The 25,225-nt window shown below is 38.4% G+C and overlaps 1 protein-coding gene across 4 annotated transcripts in view; it reads left to right on the top strand.

Annotated features, from left to right (window-relative positions):
• Window positions 1-25,225, top strand: part of ZFYVE28 (zinc finger FYVE-type containing 28) — a 152,167-nt gene that overhangs the window by 90,717 nt on the left and 36,225 nt on the right. For all 4 annotated transcript variants that reach the window (XM_063401491.1, XM_063401490.1, XM_063401489.1 and 1 more), the window contains exons 4-8: window positions 898-1,100; window positions 2,862-2,951; window positions 5,329-5,418; window positions 8,186-8,287; window positions 16,262-17,626. In XM_063401491.1, the coding sequence (XP_063257561.1) occupies window positions 898-1,100; window positions 2,862-2,951; window positions 5,329-5,418; window positions 8,186-8,287; window positions 16,262-17,626 (1,850 nt within the window). The remainder of the gene's footprint in view (window positions 1-897; window positions 1,101-2,861; window positions 2,952-5,328; window positions 5,419-8,185; window positions 8,288-16,261; window positions 17,627-25,225) is intronic.

The raw sequence follows: 25,225 nt of genomic DNA, 5'->3' as shown, positions 1-25,225 counted from the left end.
AATGAAGATTTAAAAACCAGAAAAAAAACCCTGATCTTCGAGAGCAACCTTGTATATTCTCAGTTAATAGAAGTGTTTCTATTAATGCAGCAGGTGTGATTTATACTGGTGCTTGTTGTCTTCCAAATGTATCCATAAGAGAATAAAGCCAGCAGTTTTTTTAGTGACAAGATTTTAAAAAGTTTTAATTACATGTTACAGTAAAAATCTACTGTTAATGTCATTGTCAGCTGGTCAGAGAGAGTCCATGTATAATGCCTGGAGCAAGGAGTCTCTTAAATAGTTGCTTTCCAGGCACTGGAAGGGAAGAACCACTTGGTGACCTGATTTTTATATATAATGATTATTTCTGTGGGAAGCAGGATACTGGCCTAACTGGATCCCTGTGATAGCCAGTGTGAGCAGTTTCGCTGTAAAAGACATCACAGTTGCAGAATTTCTGTTCTTTTTGTAAGGAATAGAATTATTTTACAAAATCAAGCTGTCTATCCCAAATCAAAACAGTCCATGGACTGTAGTTTTGCTGGATTCCCATCTCTTATGCAAGCAATCTGTGTGTGCATAGAGACTCTGTCTTACTAATGCTTATGGCCTAACTGGTGGGAGAATAGCTTCAGTTCTTCTGTCAGCACTGTGATTCTTGTACTTCAACCTTCTCCTCTTTTCATATCTCCCTGGCTCAGCTGCTCCCTAATATTTTCTGTGAAAGCTTTTGACTCTTCACATACCAGCCTTAAATCTTTCACTTGTTTAATAATTTGCAGCCAACTGGGACTAAGAAATGCCCTTGTTCAAAGGCACATCTTATGAAATAGCACATCTTGAGCTTTGTTTTTAAGTATGGAAGTATTTTTACTTTGTAAAAACTAATACTTTATTTCTTCATATCTCTCCTAGTGTTTGGCTGCTGGTTCAATTATTATGAATCGTGAAATTGAGAGTATGGCTATGAGGCCCTTGGCCAAGGATCTGACCCGAAGCCTAGAAGAAGTCAGAAATATCATTCGTGACCAGGCCTTAAGGGATTTGAACCTCTACACAGAAAAAATGAGAGATTCCCTCAAGCATTTTGATGTTCTTTTTGCTGAGTTCGAATTAAGGTAAAAGAGATGAAGTAAATATGCTGTGAGCCATGGCTTGGCCACTGCAGCTATTTTGTGGCTTGTTGGTTTTTGGAAATTGGCTGTTTCACTCTGTATTCTTTGAGTGGAAAAAGGATGTGAATTTTTTAATCATTGTGTTTCAATTCCTTAGTAATTTGTTGTATTGTTAGATTTTATCCTTCCAGTGTAGCAATAATGAAAACTAAATAGCTTTTTTGCAGTCAGCATTTGCTCTCTCCAACTAAACTATAATCCTCCATTTGCATACTGGCATATGGCATTTGAGGGAGAATTTCCAAGACATGAAAGGTTGTGTCTTGGAAACACATAAATCTCTTCTCTTAATGTTTTCTTTGTCAGAGAAAGAGCAACAAATAGGAGATGTTTAAAAAGAAAAGAATAACAAATATTCTAGAGACTATGAGGTTTTGTTCTCTTGTGCACAGTGATACAAGCAAGATGTACCCAGTGAATTTAAGAAGGCAGATTGAATTCTGTTGGAGGAGGTGCTTTTATACAAGCCATAATTAACCACAGGAACTCACTGATTTGAGAACTTGGAATTGAAAAATGACTTTGAGGTTTATAGTTTAATTAAAAATAACTGCTTTTTGTCGTGATGCTTTTTTGCATCAAGGGTCACATTGACCAGTCTTGCATGTGCCTCAGAGTGTAACCAGCTGCCTGCCTGTGTGTTAGATATTTGTGGTGCTGGCCACAGACAAGATAATGGGCAAGATTATCTATGGATCTAATACAATACAGTCACTGCTGCCCTTAGCAGAACATGCTTCTTAGACTTGGGTAGTCTTTTCATATTTCTTGGGAACAGCCTATAGACTGGCATGTCCCACATTACTCTTGCCCTTCCTCAATATTGTTATCCTCTTGTGTTCTTTTACCCAGGTAAGCAGGTTTTTTCTGATTAGAAAAGACATCAGGATTTTGTTACATTTAAAACACTTTAATTGAAAACATTGTCTAAAAACATGTTTTTAAGTGTGGGTTGGAGTGCAGACACCAATGACAATCAGTAACTGGTTCTTGGCAGTGTCTGTGCAGTTTTTGGCCTGTCAATACCAACCCTCCACATACAGCATTTTTCTTTACCATTGTTTTGCAAACAACTTCTTCCCTTTCTGTGTTGCTTGTATTCTACAAAAGACAAATTAAGTAATACAGTGACAGAAAACCACTAAACTTTTACCAGTGTTTCTTACCTTATTGAACTAGTGCTTTTGCTAGTAATTCCACATAGAAATGAGGCCAAATATAAAGTGTAATAAACTGTCTCATCTGGGTAACTGAGTTTCACTGATCTAATTTCAGGTAAAACTGTTATTGGTAAAACATTTGGTTTAAGTCAGATTTTGTTAATTGAGGAAATACAGAGCAAACTATTCTGTCATTAAGATGGGGCAGTAAAGATCCTTTGAAGGTCCTGTGCCTCACAGTAAAGAGTTCTGATATCTAAATGTGCTATCATAATTATATCATAAATGTACTATATAATAATAATATATCTAAATTACTGCTGACTTCTGCTGCCTCAGCTCCATTACAATAAGTAATTTGGCTGTGTTCTTCATAGATTCTTACCAAGTACAGTTTTCATAATGAGTGCTGTTGAAATAAACACAAATTGGTATAGGAAATCATCTTAGGTTTCTAAGAAGATCTGTCCTAGGTTTGGTTTTATTTATAACTTACTTGTTAAAGGGTGTGAAACAGTGGTACATTATTTTATGATTTTTGTAGTTATGTGTCAGCCATGGTACCTGTGAAGTCTCCAAAAGAATACTATGTACAGCAGGAGGTTATCGTACTGTTCTGTGAAACTGTGGAGAGGTAAGTTAAGAACTAGATCTTAATTTCTGTGTTCACTTTCTGTCTGAGTTTTTATAGAAGTACATTAACCATAATCTTGAAGAATTGTCGTAGAACACCAAGTATTTTGCATTTCTAGTAAGTATCCAGGTACAAAGATAAAGGTATTAAGTATGCTTACCAGGCACAAGCCTGTGGTTTTTTGTTTTTTGTATTAAAAAAATACAGAACAAACCACAAGAGTTAATAATCCAACAGTAACTGTATTGTTGGTATGCCTAGTTACAGATGTGTACATGAAGACTAACAATTTAAATAAGCTAAATCTGTTCAAGGCATCAAGACTTAATGATATTTCATGCAAGAATACATGGGGAAATGATTGAAATCATCTGTGAACCTCCAGTGATTATCATAAAGAACTCATAAAAGCTCTTTAAAATCTCAAAGGACTGGTCTTTGGCTCTATATGAAGGGATGATGATGAAAGAAATCAATTCCGCAATTCATAAGTTCTTCTAGAAGTATGAGGTGCAAAGAAAAGTGTGAATTTGTAATGTACTGTGTTCAACAACTATTTTTTCTTCCCCTTTTGACAGATTAACTAGCCTGCAGGTGGGCAGTAGAGGGGAACAGCATGTGAAATACTCAGCCTAAGTGGGGTTTTAAGCAGTGCAGCACTGTTCTTGAAAGAAAATCAGCAAGTCATGTTCTGTGTAGAGTTATTAGACACCAGTTGACTGTAAAAGGCCCATAGAATAAGTGTTGGTTTTACTGTTATGTTAGGAGAATTGTGAAGCAGGACCCTGGGTCTGGTGTGGTCAATCCTTTCATTAATGGAGGAGCACAGAGCACACTGCCACAATCTGTATGTGACACCAAGATCAGGAGCATTTCAGGCATTTTGGGAGGCAGGATTACAGCTCAGAAAAAGTCACAAGTAGGAGGAATTACCTTCCATCAGAGAGCTACTACACATACCCATCCTCACCTATAGCACAGACGTGTCCAGCAGAGGCCACGAGGATGACGAGGGGTCTGGAGCATCTCTCTTAGAGAGGCTGTGGGTGCTGGGCCTGTTTAGAGGAGAGGAGGCTTAGGGGATCTGATCAGTGCACACAAACATCTCAGAGGTGGCTGTCAAGAGGATGGTGCCAGACTCTGATGGTGCCCAGGGACAGGACAAGGAGTAATGGCCATGAATTACAACACGGGAAGGTCACATCAGCATGGGGAAGAATTTCTCTACTTTGAGGTGGCAGAACAACTGCCACGGAGGTTGTGGAGTCTCGCTCTCTGGAGACATTCCAAACCCACTGGATGTTCATGTGTCACCTTCTCTAGATGACCCTACCTGGCAGGTGGATTGGACTGGGTGATCTCCAGAGGTGCCTTCCAACCCGCACAATTCTGGGATTCTGTATTTGCCCAGTAAGAGGAAAAAGATGGTTTCTTAGCTGTAGCTTTGGAAAATCTGTCTGGGCTGTAGCAAGAAACAGGGAGTGAGGGTGGGCCACACCACAGTGTGTCTGTCCACTGTTGGCACCAACCAGGGTTTGCTTTGTGGTCCTGTCCCATCCACCACCAGCAGTAATGGCTGGACAAGTGCTCCCAAGAAACAAGAAAAAGTTATTTCCCTTCTTTTAGGGACCAAAAGCAGGACTAATGTGCAGTTTGCAATGCAGGCTTAAGCACTGGTATGAACAAGTCAGAGAATAAATTTGAAGATGTTACGAAACATATGATGAAATCTGGAAATTATGAAAATAATGTAAAATATAGCCATGTGAAAAAATCTAAACAAAATGGGGTTTAGTTTAAAAGGAGCATAAGACGTTTGAGAAGTTATTTGAGGACAGTGGAGTCTCCCACAAATATTAAATTCTTACACTTCAGTAAGAGTTAGTGTGTAGAACTGGGCTGTTCTTGTGTCGATTTTTTTAGGTTTTTTTTTTAGTTAAGGGGGAGATTGACCTTGATAATTAGAGCAATTTGTATTTGAAAAGGAAACCAAGTACTTTGCCCTGTTACTTTAGAAATGTTTCTTTTATTTGAAAAATTGTCAGCACCAGTGGTTTTTCAATATCAAGCTTGACATGAAATAGTAAATAGAGAAAATTTCATAAAATTGAATTGGGTTTTGAATTACTATAAAAGCTTTAAGTGTTTAAAGGGATTTTTTTCTTGCATTTATGTTTTTATTACACTATTTCTTCTGTAAAGCAGCAACTTAAGCAGTCAGTTGTATATATAATGGTTTAGATTGTACAAAACCAGTGCATAAGTTAAATACTGCCAGTTTAGTTTGGCTTATAACAATTTTTTCAAATTTCTCCTTAGTGAAATGCGTTCTTCAAGACTTTGATGTCTTACTAAATAATTTTATTCTTCTGCTTAGAGCCTTAAGGCTTGGATACCTCACTCAAGATATGATAGATGACTATGAACCAGCTTTAATGTTTACAATTCCAAGATTAGCCATTGTATGGTGAGTAATTTTTAACTACTCTCTGCTCTGCCTTATTTAAAGGTTTATTGAAGATTTGAAAAGCTCTGTTTAGAATTTTGATGAACTGTCTTTCACCTGAGTTTGCTTTAACGTTCTTTAAAAAGAATTAAGGAGGAGGATTGTTTTGTTCTAAATCATTACCAGTTTAATGCAGAATATTAATACAAAAAAAGAAATATGCTAGATCTCTAAATAGACAGGACAGCAACAATTGATCAGGCATCCTCCAGCAAAATTTAAAAATTAGGAACATCAGTCTTTGTAATGTCAGGTTGTCAGAAATATTTTTTGTAAGCACATACTTTGTGACATTCAAAAATAAGATGGCTTAAGAATACAAGTCTTGAAAACTACAGATTTTCAGTTAAGTTTGTGTTTTTTCTCAGTGACTCTAGGGTCCAGAAGGAATGATCATGGCAAACTGCATTGTAACTGTTGAGTTAGGCTTAATTCTCGTGAAGGAAAGTATTAACATGTGTAACTTTGGTGTAGATTTGTGCCTTGTATTGACCACTCAAGGCAACTGAATTTTATCAGTGTTTTTGTTTCATGCAGTTTTTGCAATATTGAACAAATCAGATGCATTTTTCTTAATGAGCCTTCATGGTTTACTAAGGCAGCAGCTTCTCTGGAGAAAAGCCAGCGTATTTTTAATATTTTACCATTGTGAATGCTTTTAAGTTAGCTAATATAAGTAGGATAATTGAGGGAAATAAAAAACCTCAAATCCTGAGTGTAATGCATTTCTCCTCAGGAAATCCCTGTGGCCTGTTGTTCCTGTTAAATAGTATATTGTCTCTGTCATTCTAAAAATAATAACAGTAATAATCTGATTATTGGAAGACAACAGGAATGTGAGAACTCAGTTTGAAGCTGCTGGAAGACACAGTGAAGGAGAACACATCATGACTGACTGGAAAACCAGGGCTCTCTGTCAAATAGCTCATGTCTATCCCAAATGACAAAGGACAGAGAAAGAGAAGAAGTTTAACTGCTCCTAATTATCCAGTGATTAGAAATCACTGTCCTGTGCAGTTCCACAGAATAACTGCCCCATCCATATACAGTGTTTTCTGCAAGAAGTGTAAGCCTTGTAGGAAATATTAGGATTTTTTATTTTTTTCCAGTGCTACAGCTATATTCAGGGTTTGATTCAGAGCTCTCTCAAATTTAACACATATACAGAAGCCATTTCATAATATTTTTTTTCTGTAGTGCTCTAGCCCACTATTTTTAATTTCTTCCCAGATTTAAATTCTGTGGCAAGCAAACTGCCTGAAAGCCAAAGGAACAGTGACTTGGCATCGGTAGAAGTTTGAGGAGGAGTAGCCTTGAGCTTTCACTGAGCAAAGTAGTAACATTTGCTTATGCAGAACGTAAGACATGAGTCAGCAATAACTGCTTCACTTAGTGGCAGCCTGCTTGTTGAAGCTTGGAAAGCATACAAAAAAGATAAAATTATGTATCCTTGGCAACAAGATAATTTCTCTTAAGCCACAAAAAAAAAAAAAAAAAAAAAAAAAAAAAAAAAAAAAAAAAAGACTTGCAAAGGAAGCAACTTTTTGTCTCTCATCTCCTCTTCCCTCCTCCTGCCTTTAAAATCCTAATCCCTTGGTATTTTTTTTTTAATACTTCAGAGGAATTCATACAGCTTGTGACATCAGCTTTGCTGCTGTGTCTCAGAGAGCCTTTGATGGTCACACGGGTGCTTGCTAGGCAAGAACTGGTGACCAAAAGACTTTGACAGTCTTGCTAGCCAAGGGTTACTCTGGATGATTTGGATGCTGGGTAGCTCTGTGAAACAATTTGTAATTTGAGTTTGAGAAAAGGAACATGCCTGTAAAATACCTCGGGTAACAGAGCACTGACACTATGGATAGGAGGGGGAAAAAGGCCTTGGAAAAAGAAAACTGATGTAATCTCAGCTGTGAGAATGGGTTGCCTTTGGGAAACATATATTGGTTTTTCAGTGGGCAGAGGATTAAATAGTTTTAAGCAGAGTGGTGCCTGGTGGGACTCCACTCTCAAGACACAGTAATGGTGTGGCACAGCAGATCTGCAGGTGAATTTTATTTAATCTGTGACACACAAACAGGTTTGGGCAGTGGTGATTTGGTCAGGAGGAGCTGTTGAGATATCTACAGTGAAGTACCTGGAGGCTCTCAGGATTGTGAGTTTACCTATTTCCAGGGAAATTTGTACAATTTAGAAACATGATTTCTTCAGAATGTGTTTTATGTGATTAAGAAGATCTGTTTCCTTTTTTTTACCATATGTCAATACCAGGTTATATTTATCTTAGAGGTAAAAAAACTAGGAGCTCAGGAGTGAGCTACCTTCCCTGGAAATTATTTAGACTGGAGAGGAAAAGCCATCTGCAGTATCTCAAATCAGTCGGCCTTCCCCAATGTACTTGATAATATGTTTCCTTTGTGGGTTTTTTGTTTTGTGGCATTTTTTATTCAGCTGCAGCACTAAAATAAATGTGTGTTCTTCCCTTTATGCTTCCATTGCTTTTTCTGCCATGTTTAAGAAAGGAGAACAGAGTGGAGGGGATCTTTTTTCCTGTTACTTTATATAGCATCTAATTCTAGCTGTGGGTGAATAAGACAAAAATAAGATAACGAGATGTACTTAAATGTCGTTCTAATGTTTATGTACAGTTGCTTTTCTGACTATTCAGTGGTTGCTCTGTGTAATAAAATTTTCATTTTTGTGTGTGTTCATGCATGTGTTTGAATTACAGTGGCCTTGTTGTCTACTCCGAGGGACCATTAAACTTGGATCATAAACCAGAAGATATGTCTGAACTCTTCAGACCTTTTCACACTTTGCTAAGAAAAATAAGGCAAGTAATAAAAGATAGTTGTAATTGCTTCTCTTCTGAAGTGAAAATCAGAGGCCTGAAAACTCATAAATGCTTACAAAAGTGTTTCTGTTTGCTGTGCTAACCGTAAACTGCATTTTCCTCTCATCAGCCTGATAGGCCCGTGAAATAACTAAATGTAGTTTTTCATTTCATGGTAGTTTTCTGAACTTTTAATCTCTGTGATAGTTTCTTTTTTTCTTTTTTTTCCCCCAGTATCGTTTTATAGCATTTCACATTTTCCTTGTGGTTAGATGATGCCTGAAATACTAAAGTTAGTTTATTTTTGGGAGATTCTGTTTCTAATTAGCATCAATGTTTCTGCTTAACTAGGCTTATTACGTTTTGTCATTATGCTATGATGCAATACTCAGATAGTTCTTTACCTAATAGAAATGACTCTCAGTTTTTCATATTGTAAATTTGTTTTTATAGGATGAATCACTTTATACTTCTTTCCATAATGCTTCAGGGTTGGTTATCATTGGAGATGTGGGCTTTAGCTCAACTATAAAGAACATTAAAATATTTTTTTCCTACCTGAGGTCTTTAGAAGACTGATCTGTTACTCGGGAGAAATTAAGCTGTATCTTTAAAGGATCTTTATGTTCACCCTTCAGGTATTTTATCTGGGTGTTAAAATTGTTTCTTAATCTTAATTTCTTAATTAACTGTGTTAATTTCTTAGAATTCAGATTTATATACCAACTGCATCTTTTGTTCCTAGCAATCTCTAGAGATAATTTGACAGTTTTGGAGTTTCTTCCCCTGTGTCCAATTTTCAGCAGTTTGTCACCTTCCCTGGGTGTCATGGTGACAGTTTGATGTAAGAATAGTTTTCACATAGTTTACCCAGATTGATCTCCCCTCATCTGTAGAGGTGAGGCATCTCCTGAGGGATGATGTAAGCTCTGTCAGGGGTGGTGCAAACGGGAGCTATTTGTGAAGTTAGCCTTTATAAATATCTAGACCACATCCTCGTGTGTCCCCTGAAAGCTTCCTAGTATTTTTGCCTACAAGTCTTATTTTTAGGTACTTTAGTGATATTCATGTTGAAACCTGAGAATTAAAATTGACAAATCAACCTGTTTGGTTTGTTGGGGGTTTTTGAGTAATTATGGATTATAAAACACTGGGTTAAGAATAACAACAGGAACTGAGGGGCAAAACTGAAGTTAGGAGGAAAAAGCTTTATTGGTACTGAAGCTTGAAAAGTCCATGAAGTTTACATTAAAATACCTCATTCCCAATATGTGGCTATTGCAGATATTTTCACCAGCATTCCACTTGCTGTCTAAAGCCAAAAGGATATTTAAAAGCTAATATTCGTCTCATAATCTGTATTTTCTGCTTTATCCCCATATTTCTCAACGTGGAAAATGAAAATCAATGAAGTCAGTGTATTGCTCAGCCCATTTAATTTTCAGTTACTCTGAACGTAGCTCTGGGGTTGAAAACAGATTTGTTAAGTGCTTGTTTGTTCAACAACTGCAGTTTTCAATGCAAACTTCAAAAAACAATCTTTCAGATTCAATTTTCGAAAAGTTCTGATATACTTTAAGGCTTGTATTTATTCTGTGAAGGAAAGAGAACATTAAAAAATACGACTTCAGTTGTCTAGGAGACAAAGTTGGCAAAGTGTTCTTAGTGAGATAACATCTATCAGAGCAAAAATTCAAGCAAGAAGTAATATGAAATTCCATGTCTGGCAGTCTCTGAATTGAGGGAACTCAAATACTGGCAAGAACAGGGCTCAAAAAGATCCTTTAGTAAAGTTCTTGAATGAAAAATACATTGAATGAAAATAAAATGAGACACAAATAAGTATACCGTTCATGTAGGGTAATTGAATTAGTTTTAAAAGTACCTAAGCTGTGTAGGGGATTTTTTTCTTATCAGGTTGGTTTTTTTAACTCATCAGGCTTCAATCCGTACTCTGTGAGAAGTTTCATAAAAACCTATGAAAAAGATGGAATGATACTTGATACCAATATTTCTGCTTCTCAGCAAAGGAAAAGTGTTTTTTCCTGGAGTCTTTCTCCAGTCTCCAGCACCAGTAGTTAAGGCATGAAAATAGATTCAGAAATTCTCTGTTAAAAATAGCTGCATTTTGTATTCCATTTATTGTGTGCCTGTTATAAGAATATAGAACATCTTACTGCAGAATGTGATCACATCCCAGTGAATTTCTCTGTAAAGTTCTGTAACTTTTTAGCAAACTAAGTATTTTAGCTCATAGAGTCACATCATATACTGAGCTGATTGTTTTGTAGGATTACGGGTAATTAATTTTTAAACTGTATTATCCTAAAATATCCATAAGGCAAAGATAAGTACTGTATTTAATTATGTTGATTCACATAATTAATTAAATCAGAACTAGCAGAGAAGATAAATGTCTATTAGGTATGAAAATTTTTGGTGTCCTACTGGTGGCTGACAACTTTGAAAACAATAAAGATTGTTGAGATCTAAGAAAAAGCAGAAAGGGTTCTTGCTGAGTTTTTGGAAAGGTTGAACAGCAAATTATGGCTTTGAATGTTTTAATTAATATCTAAGCCAGGTGCTTGTGTTGACTTCTATTCTGTGTGTAAAACATTAGCTTTGGTATTTTATACATGTACCAATGCATAATTATATAGTAGTGCTATCTCTGTGCCTTAGAAACGAAGGCATTGGAATGATTTCTGCCAAACTACTGCAATCTGCTTGGGGAGCACACAGCTCAATCATCTGCTCTGGGCACAGATCTGGAACTTAGGTGCCTGTGACACTGAACATTCTTGGCTAAAACACTGCCTATGCTATATATATACATTTGAGGCTGCTGTACAGAGATTTTCAAAAGTCAGCAAACTCGGGGTTTTGCAGTACTCCTTAATTCTGCCCTATTTCAGAGCTCTTTGCTTTCCTGGTGTTTGCTTCTGGACCATTACTAGTGATGGCAAGGTCCCTGTGGAGTTTGGTGGTGCAGAATCAAGCAGATTGCATATCAAGTGCTGCAGAATCAGAGGATCATACCATTCTAAGTACACTTGAAACCTTTCTGTATAATTGACTGGAAATTAAATGCAGTATACATACTCTCTACGTGTTAAATGATTGGGTGGGGCAGTGTGAAATTTGTTTTCTTTTAAATTAAGTGTGCACAGTAGTTGGGGAAAATCTGATTAGTTTTTCCGAGGTGGCTGTGTTGAAAACTTTGAACAGTTGATTCAAAACTGTGGCAGTAAAGGAGTGCCAGTGCTGTTTGTTACCAATCTCAGTGCTGGTTTCTCAGCGTGGGTGTGTCAGACAGATCTGTGGATTTTGGTGTGCAGAGCTGGGCGCAGCAGGAGGGTGCGCGTGGCATCCCTGTACCTGCAGCAGGCTCCTGGGGTGGCAGCTCCAGGGAGGCAGCTGGTTATGCTCCCTTTGGAGCAGGAACTGAGGTACAGGCTGGCAATGACAATGAAGCTATTCTCTGACAACAAGGCAGTTTAAAATTCTAGGCAGATTAACAGCAAAGTTAATGGAGGAAGCTTGAGGAGTGTGCAGGATTAGGGGGTTTGTGGCCCTGTCCTGTGTTAAGCCAAACCTGCCTTTAAAGAATCTGGCCTCATGTCTTTGAAGAACACATTGCTGTACCCTGGATATTGGCAGTAGAGTAAAATATGTTAATTGGTTTTGCAGTAGGCAGAGCAAATCTTTACTACTGCTTGTAAGAGGCAGAGCACATCTGAAGAACTTGCTTTGTTTTTCTGCCAGTAGCTGTAACCACTGAAAGAAGAATGTTCCTCGTATTTTGAAAGCTAGATTGCCTTTCTGTGATACAATGCCAAAAAGAGTAAAAGCAGGTGAAACTTCAATGTGCACTTTTTAAAATTCAGTATTTTAAGCCCCTCTGAGAAGAAAGCACACTGCTGCTCGTCAGGATGGGTTGCAGGAGCTGACTTTACCTGTGGCTTCTGAATAATGTAAGCCGGGAAAGGAATTCTTTCTGTCCATATTAGCAGAATGAGTTGAAGGTTCTTCAGCAGAAATGAAATGAACCACTGAAGTAGCTACAGTTTAATTAAGTTTTATAGTTTACTGACAATGCCTGATGTTTAGTTTTTGTGTAGTGAAATGTCACATTTCTTTCCATATATTGCTTAACATTCATTTTCAATATCTTCATAGTCATTTTACAGCATGGCAGATTGGAAGTGAGTCCTGTATAATCTAATGTACAGTGTATTGAAAAGGTAACTGTTGATCAAACATTTGTCATCTTTAAAAATGACTGGTGAATCCAGGGAATTTTAACCAGAGAAATGAAGATAATTACCTGAACCTCTTTTAGAATAAGCTGTTTGTTAATAGCAAAATGTCCAGTGTTTGGATTAGTAAAATAAGCGTATTCCCTTTGAATTCAAAGGAGGATTATTTCTCTACTGAAATTATAGGGCTGGTAGACTACCATGTGTAATTCAACTGCTTATGTTAGTCTTCCAAGGCTGCCTGGATCTGACTCACCTAAAAACATGAGCACTGTCAGCTGATTTCACTGGTGGTGGTTGTTATTGTTATTATTTTTTTAAATCAGACTTTATTTACTATCTTCATAACTGCATACAATTGCTCTTACATTTTGAGGTGTTGTTATTGGCAGAAATAGAGTTCAATACTCAAGCCCATTGGGGCTACCCAGTATAAAGTAAATATGTGTTTCCAGCCCTGAATTTACAGTGAATGTGTGAAGCCTGTATTGGATAGATCTGAGCAGCCAGGCTCTCTGAGCCTTTGGAAAGGAAGCAGAGTAGCTCTGGACACCCAGATATTCAATAATCCTGAATCCTGCCATGTGCTGTTCTGGAGACTGAATAAAACCCCAGAATAGATGCTGGAAGTCCAAAGATTCAATCTTAGATTTTCTATGGGCCCGGGGTATCATTCTCAATTATGCTGATGGGCTTGAATGGAAAGCAAATTCCTTTGAGTGTTGCTGGTGTTGTCTCTGTTTGGAGTAGTTGCTAATTCTCTTCTTGTCCTGAGAAATGTGTGTGACTGTGGTGTACGGAGAAACGTAGCTGATGTTTAAGCAATTTTCTCTTGGTCAGCTCCTGACACACAATTTTTAATCTGTGCAAGAAAAACTCACTGTGGATTGCTGAACACAAGGATGCTGCCTTGGTTCAGAAATTCCTGTCTGCTGGCAAACAGTAGGATGCACTCACAGAGATCCCTGTGTGTCTGTCCTGTGCTTATGCTCTTCTTTAGGACCTGTGAGGAGCCAGAATTCTCTGCTTGATGGACCATGGCCCAACCCAGGAGTTTCCTATGTTTTTGTGTATGTGAGGGACAAGCTTAAACACTTCACAGTTACATTTGTGTGCTTACTCTTGTTTGTTGTGTTTTTTAAAAGTGAAAACCCCAACTGTTTTTAGAATCTCACATTACTTTGTTTATGCTTATGAAATTCTGCATCAGTGTTTCTGTAAACACTAACAAAATGGAAATTCATAATACAAAGCCCCATGACAGTAATCATATTATTCTATGTTTTTATTCATCCTGTTGGTATAGTTATTTCAAAAATAAACAATAGTAATACTACTGTTTTTATGTTGACCTTAAAACTTAAGCCATTTTCAGTTTGTTTTTAAGGTGATGCTCAAGTGCTTAATCTCTTACAGACACGGGTTAAATACAAGATCTGAGTAATAATAAGGTGGTATCATTACATACTGTGTAGACAAAAGAAAGGTATGTGTAGGAATTTAAAATGTTCTAGTGTGCCAAACAACAATACTGGTTTATAACTTATTAGGCAGGTGGGTGTAACAAAGATGGCCCATTTTCCTTTCTTACTTACATATGACTTGAAAAAATTATCAAACTTTGGTTTTGAAGATGCCTATGGGATGATTCTAGGAAATTCTGACTTCTCTGTTACAGTGTGAAAAAGGAGGATACAATAGTGCAATTGTTTCTATAACTGGTACTTCAGGAGGCTTAGAACTTTTTTTAGGGTCATTTTACCATATAAAGAAAGATTTTTTCAAAAATAAAATGTTAATTGTGTGGCATGTTCATAGCCATAATTTTTTTCTGACTTAAGAATGCTTATCTAAACTGTTAGCTTTTGAAACTGTGGGTAGCTGATATACAGGTAGATACTAGTGATGTATTTTTTGAGCTACTTGAAAAACTGGTAGTACTTGCAAGAATATTTGGTCTTTGAGTTAACAAGTTAAGAATGTAAACCATTGACTGGAAATGAAGATGTGAGATGTTTTGAACGTTTCTTTGGCGTTTTTTGGCGTCTTTTTTACACCAAAGTTACTCCTTTAAGGAAATTATTTTAATATGTGCGTATTATTATGATTATGCCAGCTGTATGTCACCTGCTTACAAATTATTCCTAAACACATGAGGAATAATGGAACTCCTAACCTCTGTTGAAAGGTCTTGCTTTTCCCATCCATTCATTTATGCTAAAATACACTTACTGACCTTTGAAAATGATGGCAGCAGTTCTTGACAGAGGATATTTGTGTATGTGGTTTCTAATTGAGAAGGATAGTGTAAATCAAATTGAGACCTAGAATTACATGCTGCTGTGCCTGTTGATGTGTTTTTAAGTTACAAACACTTAATAACACTTTGTTTTCAGGTGCCCATAGTCCTAAACTGCGGTACTGAGGACACTTGGTAACACTGGAGATGCTGCATGTCTATAGAAAACACAGTTTACTAAATTGCTCCGTGTTTACTTCTAGACCTGCCTTTTTCTTAACATCATGCAGAAGCTTTACACCTTAATGACCAACCTAGTGTCGTGGTTTAACCCAGCACACAACTGAGCCCCACGCAGCCAGCTTGCTCACCCCTCCACTGGGTTTGGGGAGAGAAGCAGAAGAGTAGAAGGGAGAAAAGCCATGGGTTGAGATGGAGACAGTTTAATGGATAAAGCAAAAGCCCCACACAAGCAAAGCAGAACAAGGAATAAATTCACCCCTTCCCCAGGCAGGTGTTCAGCCATCCCCAGGACAGCCGGGCTCCATCACTCGTAACGGTGACTTGGGAAGACAAACAGCACACCCCAAACAACCCCCCTTCCTCCTTCTCCCCCAGCTTTACACACTGAGCACGGTGCCACATCCATGGTGTGGAATATCCTTGGGTCATTTGGGGTCAGCTGCCCCAGCTGTGTCCCCTCCCAAGTCCCTGTGCACCCCCAGGCTCCTCGCTGCTGGGGTGGGGTGAGGAGCAGAAAAGGCCTTGGCTGTGTGTGAGTCCTGCTCAGCAACAACAAAAACACCCCTGGGTTATCAACACTCTCTCCAGTACAAATCCAAAACACAGCCCCATAGTACCCACTGTAAGAAAATTAAGTTTTTATTTGTCAAAGCCAGAAGACTGTGTTCAGTGTTTGAGGCAGGAGAGAGCCAACTTGCAATCACTTCAGTGATCCAGCTTCCTGATACCAGTGCTGCATAGGCAATATTACTATTTTATTGAATTCTTTTATCTGACAGTATAATGCTATGAAGCTTCTGCAGTACTCTTTTGCAGAATAATTTTCTGAATCAACTTGAAGGGTGGAAAATTGGTTTGCTAATCAAAGTCAAATTTGTGAATTAAAAAAGTAAAACTGTAAAATCGATCTAATTGTGGGTGACATTTTCACTATAAGTGATGGGGAGGGGAAAGGTTCCATTTTAGTGTGTGTTTTGGTTTATTTTGAGGCTTCGCTGCAAGCATGTATAATTTTTATGCCCTCTATTTGCATGAGTAATCTCAAATTCAGGCATCGGTAGTCACGTGCTGTGGATACGAATGCCAAGTGCACCTTGAATTACACAGTCAGAAGTATCCTGTGCCCTCAAGTTCTGGATTTCTGCACTAACAGTAAAAGCTTTTTAAAAATCTGTGACATCAATGCCTCATGGTTATAAATGACAAGTGATGTGTGTATTTGTTCATTTTCAGGGATCTCCTTCAGACACTGACCGAGGATGAGCTGCACACACTGGAACGTAACCTGTGCATCTCCCAAGATGTGGATTTCCCTGTCAGAGCAGATCCTGAAGTCCCCTCTGTCATTGCACCAGGCATAACTGCGACTTTGCCTCCGAAGGAGCTTTCAGCAAAAGCAGAGAACACAGAGGCTGAGCTGGCTTGTTCCATGCAGTATGATGAGCAGGAGCTGGAGCAGCTGAACAGGATGGTACACAGAGTCGGTGATGAAATGTCTTCTCTGCTTTCCCCTCCAAGCATCTGTCAGTCTCCGGCTCACAGACCTAGCCTAAGAAATAGTTCCAGCACAGAAGCTTCACCAACCAGACACCATCTTGACAACTTAACTGATGAAGAGGACAGAGTGTTTTTTATGGATGACCTAGATGGAGCAGGAGAAGCTCTGGCTGGGTTGGATTCAGTAAGTGATACTTTTGCTTGGGTGAATAACACTTGCCACGATTCAAAACAGAACCTGCAATACAGAGATGCTTTGCTTTATGAGAATGGCCATCAGACGGAGGAAACTTTGCTTTTAAAAGATGCTGAAAGTGACTTAAGCAATAATAACAATGTTGAAGATGGAAAACAGATGTCTGGCGTTTCAGTTCCAAACTCGTGCAGCTGTCTAGAAGGTCCAGACTCACAGTTATACCTCAATGGCTGGGACGCGTATGCCGATGACGCAGAAACGGCGGAAGTGATAGCGCACAGGACAGGGGGAATGAAAATATCTGCTACTGTAATATTCAATCCCAAATCTCCTTCTAGCTCAGAATCCCCAGTAACAACCCCAGAAGCAGCTATTAGTTGTGTTCCTGGATCTGCTAATCCATTAGCAAATGAGGAGGAGGATGAATCCCATAAACTCAGTATAGCTGCCACAAACTGTCTAATTAATTCCTGTGTGTGTTGTGGCAGCTGTGAAGACAGCAGGGAGGACGGTGTTGAAGGTTTAAAGACTAAACATTCTGCAGGAGGTGTTGTAAATGCTTCATACACATTAGTAAAGTCTAAGGAAATGGACCATGTAGATAACTTGGACAATTCAGTCCCTGAGCAGGAAACATTAAAACCTGAAACTTCTGCTTTGTTAGCAGAAAGAGACTTTGGCAGTGAAGAGCAAAAACTGCCAGTCTCCTCTAAGTGCCTGGCACATTCCTCAGGTTCACAGGTAGGAGCAGAAAGTGACTCCCAAGGAGAAGCAGAAAGTATCTCAAATCAGCAGAAGAAGTGGGAGAAGAGAAAACAACTGTGTGATAAAAAAACGGACTACAGTGAAGATGCTAGTAGTGAAAGGACAGCAAAGGAAGATGTAAAGTCAAGATCTAGTTCAAGGTAAGAGCAACTTGATGTCTTGGTAGTAATTTGCACGTACACAAATTCCTGTATCCTTGTACTGCAGTGATTGCTATACTGTTAATGTTGATATTAAGGACAATCGAGTGTTGCAGGATTAGGAACTTATCCATATATATTTTTTTAAAGCAGACAGCTTTTTATTGGATGTCAGCTTTTCTGCAAAAGATTTGGAGATGATCTGAATTTTAATCATCCAGTGTCTGTGTATCATTGAAATCAATGTTACATTACCTGCTTAATGTATCCAAGAGGGCATTGCTGCAAAACTGTACCTGGGTCATTACTTCCATTGTACTCTGCTGTTTCATAGGAGGAGTGTGTCTGGCAAATACTAAAAAGTTAACTTTTGCATCAGTGCCTGGGATTAAATTGCTATCTAAACACATTTTACCTTGGCTTCATTTGGGAGAAGGGGGTTGATGTGACCATGTTGCCTGTGGGCACACGTGTATCTGTGAATGTGTGTGTGCCACAGGAGCCTAACAGTGCAGAAGTGGCTCTCAAGCCTGTTGGACCATTTCAGCAAAAGGTGATAGAAGAGTAGAGGTCATGGATTAAGGCTCTGCATATTTAATGACAGTCAGGAACTTTATGATGAGGAGATAACATCGTAATACTTGTAATAAGAAAAGGCCAGGCTTCAGCTCAACTTTGATTAGACACTAGGGATCTTACACAGATCAGTAGAAAACCTGACTTTGTTTTGGTTTACTGTTATAGTATAACCTGTTTTGTAGTGAGTCCTCAGTTTCCCTGAAGTATTAATGTCATGAAGCAGAGGGAAGACATTAGAGCTAAGTTACCTTTGTTTTCTGTATTTCTGTGACAGCTGGCTTTCTTTGTGTGTGTGATGCAGGATCTCTCATTTTGTTACGTTCATAGAGTTCAGGATAACACAGTGGAGGTAGCTTGAACCACAAAGCATAACCACAATATAAGAGCTACAGAAATAAGTGTACTAATTGAATTATGAAATATTTTACTGGTAGTGGAAGTAGAATCATGAGAGTTTTGGCCTGGACCTAATTGCTTTTTACAGGTTAAATACAACTTAGCATGCACAAAACTCAATTTATCTTTCTCATTATTCTGACTATTTGCTGTCTTAGGCTTACAAGGATGATCATATTCAAGGCCTTACAGCAGGGTTTCTAAGTGGACTTCATTTTAAGATGTAATTCACAAATCCCTTTGACATTTTTGCAACATTTCAAGTAGCATACTATGTAAAAGTAATAACTGTTTCCTCATAAATTATACAAAATTCAGACTATTTGTCTACCAGTTTTTGCCTTGGGTAGGATATTAAATGAATTTTTGAGAACGGGTCTGAAAAATATAATAAAATCTAAAGTATCTGTAAGCTACTATTTCAGTTTCCCATGTTTTGTGAATGTAGTAACTTCTCCATTGACTTGTCCAGCCTCTGTTAACATTGTTTAAAAACTTTATCTGAGAATTGTCCTTTTACAGAGAGTTCTGTAAGTCTCTCTTCCCGTTTGCTTTTGTTTGCTCCTGATTCCTGTCTGGCCCCTCCTGCCTGTTGTGATTTTGTAGACCTAAGTCACATTTTGTCAATGTGGTTACGTTTTCAGATTGGGAAATCAGAGCCTACTTCATTAGAAGTTGTCGACAAATAGTCCATACCTTTGATCATGCCTTACCTCTTGCCCTAAACAATTTGCAATTATACGATTTCCTCTTAGCAATAAGTCAACCAAAACTGCGCTTACTCAAGAGACGAGCAAACTGTGGATGTGCACAGTGGTGTAATTGTTTCCAGTGGTTTTTCAATGATTCTCAGTATTTGACTTGGAATTTTTACTAAGTGGCATGCTGAGGTTCTTTTTGAAGTTGTCTGCTAAAGCCCCAAGATGTTGCTTGTGATTTCAGAGGCTGTCATTCTGTATCTGGTGCTAAAATTCTTCTCCATGTGTTTACCAGTTAAGTCTTGCCACTTTATTACTTGTTATTCAGACTTTGCAGTCTGTTCTGGTTACTACCCTTAATAATTTTGCATTGGTAGTAACCTGCCGGAGCTCATTGCTCTCTCTGTTTTAGCAGATCCTATACAAAAACAAAGCTGCCTCAGCCATGACATCCCACCCTTCTGAGAAGTGATTGCTTAACAGCTTCTCCCAATTTATGATTAAGAGTTACATATCCTTTTGGGGCCCCTCCCTCTTATGCTGTAGCTCTTTAGTTTTCTTAAAAGCCTTTAGTGAAGTATTTTGAAAGAACCTGTTTGGAAATCCAGAGGCTTGACAGATGAATCACCATTCTTCTCAAGCTTCTTGACCCCTTCACAGAGCTCCCAAGAGGTTCCCTCTGCAGAAGTCACGTTACTTCTTCCCAGACAGACCTTCATATTGTTCATACTTATTTTAGCCTTTGATACATTTTAAGTTGCTTGATATGATCATCAGGCTCACAGAGCTAGAGCTGTTTGAATCCCTGTGGAATCCTTTTTATTTTAGGGATGTCCACCTTTAGACTCCAGGCATCAAGGAAGTTTTAAAAGAGAGCTTAATAATTCATCTCATTCATTCTTGAGTTCTAAAACTCTTGAGTGAATATTTTAGCATATTTCATTAAAAAGTTAGTGGGGTTTGTCTGTTTTCACCATAGTCTCTTACACAGATACTTTGTTGATTACTTCTAATTAGCTGTATTCATTTTTGAGACTCCAGTACATCTGTTATTAATTGTCAAAGATTCCACCTTCGTGGCAGTAGAGCAGTAGGGTTGGAGGTATTTTGTTACTAGATTGCTGCTGCTTTATTTGAAAGCATTCTAATACCAACTCGTTAGGTATATTCAGTGAAAGTTGGAGATGCTGGAGTTCTACTGAGAACTAGATTAAAAATTTATATACAGATAGATCGTATTTTTTCTTTATATGTATGTATATAAGATTTGGGCCCTGCCTCTGAATCACTAGTCATGTTATCAGCAAAAGAGATAATTCAGTTACAAAACAGAACTTTGTGGACCTTTCCTTACTCATGCTGCCTGGGCAATGACTAATCACTGCTTTTTGATGGTATTTTTAAATTGGAAGATCACATTAGGCTTCTGTGACTGCTCCCTATTACATGCTTGTGAATGCCAGTTTGAACATAGGGGAAATGTTGGAGACAGTAGATTATTTTCAGAATGATGGACCCATTAGCTAGAACAATAAGCAATCTCATACACATGGAATAGCTGCAGGATAGGCTCATTCATCAAGTTGATAAATGTATTTACTTTCTAGTTACTGTAAGTCACCAAGTAGAAGAAAATTTTCTTTCCCTTTTCGGAATAAAACAGCTCTCAAATGTGTATGTTATGACACAAACTGTTTGTTTTTGTTACACAATATGACATTATAGGTATAATCTCTGTGATCCAGATGGGTTTACCATAATAATCCTTGTATCTGAAATAGCTGGTATTTCAGGCTTCTCTGTCTAGCCTCAAAATTCAGCGGACTTCAAAATACAAATTAAATACTCTTCTACTAAAGATGTCAAAGAATCATAGAATGGTTTGGGTTGGAAGGGACCTTAAAGATCATCTTGTTCCTAACCCCTGCCATGGGCAGGGACACTTCCCACTAGACGAGATTGCTCCAAGCCCCATCCAAACTGGCAAACATTTTCAGGAATGGGACCTTTGCAGATTCTCTGGGCAGCCTGTGCCAGGGCCTCACCTTCCTCACGGTTAAGAATTTCTTTCTATCTAATCAAAATCTACCCTCCTTCAGTTTGAAGCCATCCCTCCTCATCCTGTCACTACCTGCTCTTGTAAAAAATCCTTCTCCCTCTCTTACCGGCTCTCTTCTGGTACTGGAAGACCACAGTTAGGTCACCATGAAGCCGCCTCTTGTCCAGGCTGAACAATCCCAATCTCTCAGCCTTTCCTCATTGAAGAAGTTCTCCATCCCTCTTGGTGGCCTCCTCTGGACTTGCTCCTTCCTGTGATGAGACCCCAGAGCTGATGCAGCCCTGCAGGTGGGGTCTCACCAGAGCAGGGCAGAGGGGCAGAATCCCCTCCTCCCCTGCTGCCCATGGTGCTTTGGGTGATCCCAGGACAGGGAGGTTTCTGTGAGTGCCCATAGCTGGATCATGTCCGGCCTCTCACCCACAGCACCCCCAAGTCCTCCTCAGGGCTGCTCTGGATCTGTTCATCCCCAGCCTGTGCTGACCCTGGGAGCTGCCCTGACCCAAGGGCAGCATCAGCACCTGGTCCTGTCACAGCTCCTGAGAGTCCCACGGGCCACTTCTCGATGGAGTCCTGTCCCTCAGGAGTGTCAACTGCACCACCCAGCTTGGTGTCATTAGGAAATGTGCTGAGGGTGCACTCAATCCCTTCATCTGTGTCATTAATGAAGATATTAAGTAATTCTGGTCCCAGGAGGCATCCTGGAGCGACACCACTTGTCACTGATGTCCACAGGATTTAAGCTGTTGAGCACTGCCCTCTGGATCTGACCATCCAGCCAATTTCTTACCCATCTAACAGTCCATGCCTTGAATCCATCTCTCTCCAATTCACATACAAGGATGTTGTGGGGGACTGTGTCAAAGGCTTTAGAGAAGTGCAGCTAAATTACATCCTATAGCCCTCCCCTTGTCTGCTGGTGGAGTCACACCAGCACAGAAGACCATCACCTGTCTCAACTACTTGGATTTCTAAGTCATAGCTGATGTTACGTCTCTCTTTGTTATTTGCTTGTATCTAAAAGATAAAAAACACCAACAGCATGCAAGTCTTGGGCAGCAGTGCTAATGAGATGCAAATATGAGAAAAGCACTAGCAGAGATGCAGTATCTGATTTACTGAAGAGGCAAGGTGATAAATAAAGGCTGTCATGTAGCAAAACAAACTGTTAAAGGGGAAAGCCATGTAATAATAGAACAGAAGATGATAAAACTACAAAAAAACCCACCATTTGGTGTTTTAGGACAAAAAAAGGATCTTGGTTAACCTCAAAATCAAACATTAAATCTATATCTAGTATTCCTTGTTTTTCAACTGGAAGCAAACCATACAGATTTTTTTCTAATGTTCATTTAAACATAAAATTCCACCTGCTCTTTCACAGAAGAAAGAAAACTAGAAAAAGGGAAGATAATTTCATGTTTTGTAAATATTTGTCTTTCTGTTCTTTCTGGAGCTGAGGCATCCATGTAAACCTAGTATGTTTTATGAAGTTCGGCAACTCGTTTGATATTGTCATACAACACTGGTGTTTTCATGTTTCAGTCTTAAATACCTAGTTCTGTTGCATGTATGTTTATCTACATACTGACCTCAAAACAGTTCTGTATAAAAAAGGGGACTATTACTTGTATTTTCTCACTTTTCCACTGCGGGTCTATTTAAAATGTTTAGCTAAATATTTACAATTTTTTTTTTTTTGCATTTGCATTGATCTGTTGGAATTTATTCTTGATGAAGCCTTTTGCAGGGCACCTGGCAGGTGGCAAAAGGAGCTGTGGTTGGTAGTGAGGAGAAATCCTTACCTGCATCCTTCCTGCAAGCTCTGTGTCCATCAGCTGTTGGATGCTGGCACTGTTTGCATTTACTTGTGGGGGCTAAAAAATGGAATATTTTGCTGTATGCCTTTGCAGTGTAAGGAGGAAGAATGAGGTGTCCTTGGAAAAGCATATTTTGCTGTTTGTTGGTTTATGTTGCAACTCTAGAATAAGAGGAATAATTTATTTTTTAGCTTGGTATTCAGGCTGTCTCTTTTCTTAGTCTTGCAATTCTTTAATCCTAAATTGTATATATTGTACAATAGTTATATATTAGAGTAGTCTATATTGTAATAGAGTAAAAATTTTATTTCCTCAGCATATTAGAGTAACTCTGTAAAAATGAACACCTGTTTCAGACAGTTGGTTTCTAATTTTGATTTTTTTGGCCTGTACTTTATTTTCTTCACTCCTTAGCAACATGTGGCATGTGCACAATTTCAGTACAGCAACTTTAGGATAAGTCATTCCATCTTTATAAATACATGGAAAAGAGCCATTCAGCCATTTGTATTTTGGAGATGGCTAAGATTTGCTAAAAAAACCCAAAAAACAACAAATTCACACAAAATACCTTTCTAGCTTGTCTGAGTTTCTAATTTTTCTGCAAGTATTCCTTTATCAAATCTAGATAAATTGATATTGAAACGCAAACTAATTTGAATAAATGTCTTAAATATATGTATTTCTGTAATGTTCCCATCACAGTAAGGTTAAAGAAAATTGTGTGTATTTTTACATGGAAATGTTGCCTTTTCCATAAAAAGTTAATGGACAGCTGTGCAAGCTCACGTAAACAAAAATATGTCTGTTTATTGTCTTATACTGATTAGTCTTTTAAGTAGCTGTTCAGGAGAAAGAAAAATTCTCATCAAAATCCAGCAAATAATACTTGATTGGGAATCAAACATCAGCCTTTTAACTGCAAAACTTCCCTTAAGCAATCCTTTATCTGGCTGTTGATTGAAGTTCTTTGTTCGCCTTCTAGTGTTCTGTTTATTGCCTTTGTGCAACTAGCTTAATTCAGATTCAGTATAAATTAATTTATTCAGCCCCTCCTCTCCTTCTTTTTAACAATGCAAGTCTCAAATTTGAAATGGCAGTGTTTTACCTTGCCTGTTGAACATTGATTTTGTGCAGTATTCTGTAACACAACTGCCATTATGAACCTTTAGTGTCACTGTTTTATACCAGATTCCCTTTTACTAGGTCCAAATATCAATTAAAACAACAGTGAACTGTATTAGCTTCCAATGTTGAGATTACTGAAATAACAGGTTAAAAGGTTTTAAAAGACAGTTTTGAGTGGATTTGGTGTGACACATGAGGCTTTTTAGAGTCAGCCCTCATGTAGAGAGCCAGTCAAACAATACTTGTGCCAATTAAGTATTGGAATATGAAATGTAATTGCATTCAATTAGTAGCATTCATGAAGAAATTGTCCCCTGAAACAGAGGTTTAATTAAATGTAAGAGGCGAGAAACACATTCCAGTAGAAAAAAGCATGGATAAAATAAAGGTGGCTTTCAGTTTGTTTTTTCTTTTTAGAATAGTTACAAAAAGTGGCCAACAGCTTTCAAAGAATGGTTCATTGGTTCAGTCTGCCAGTATTCCTTGAACAGGCAGCCATATCACCCCATGTCACTTTGCTCCATGTTCTCCAATCTTTATTCTGTAATTTCATCAGAGCTGCTGAAGAATTATGTTTTGATGAGCATGGATAGTGCTCATCATTATCCAGTGCTAGAATGTAATTTTTAAAACAGCACTGTAGGTGTTTAAGACCTACAAATGAAAGAAACTTTTGCCACCTTCCCTAGTTTAAGCAGTCTGTGAATCCAAATCCAACACAACATTGCAAATGAGCCTGACGTGGTGGAGCTCAGGTCACCTGTGGGCTGATGTGGGAAGGAAGGGTTAGCAGCTCTCAGCTGCACAATGTGGCTTTATGCACAGATTTTCTCTTATAATTGTGTGTCTTGGTTTGAAAGACAGATATCTGCTAGGAAGGGGCAGGACCTCCCTAGAGATGGAGAATTCAAATCCCCTCCCT

The sequence above is a fragment of the Prinia subflava genome, chromosome 7 (genome assembly GCF_021018805.1).
Source record: "Prinia subflava isolate CZ2003 ecotype Zambia chromosome 7, Cam_Psub_1.2, whole genome shotgun sequence".
Classification (NCBI taxonomy): Eukaryota; Metazoa; Chordata; class Aves; order Passeriformes; family Cisticolidae; genus Prinia; species Prinia subflava.
The sequence above is the reverse complement of the archived record's forward strand: the minus strand, read 5'-3'. Positions and strand labels throughout refer to the sequence as shown.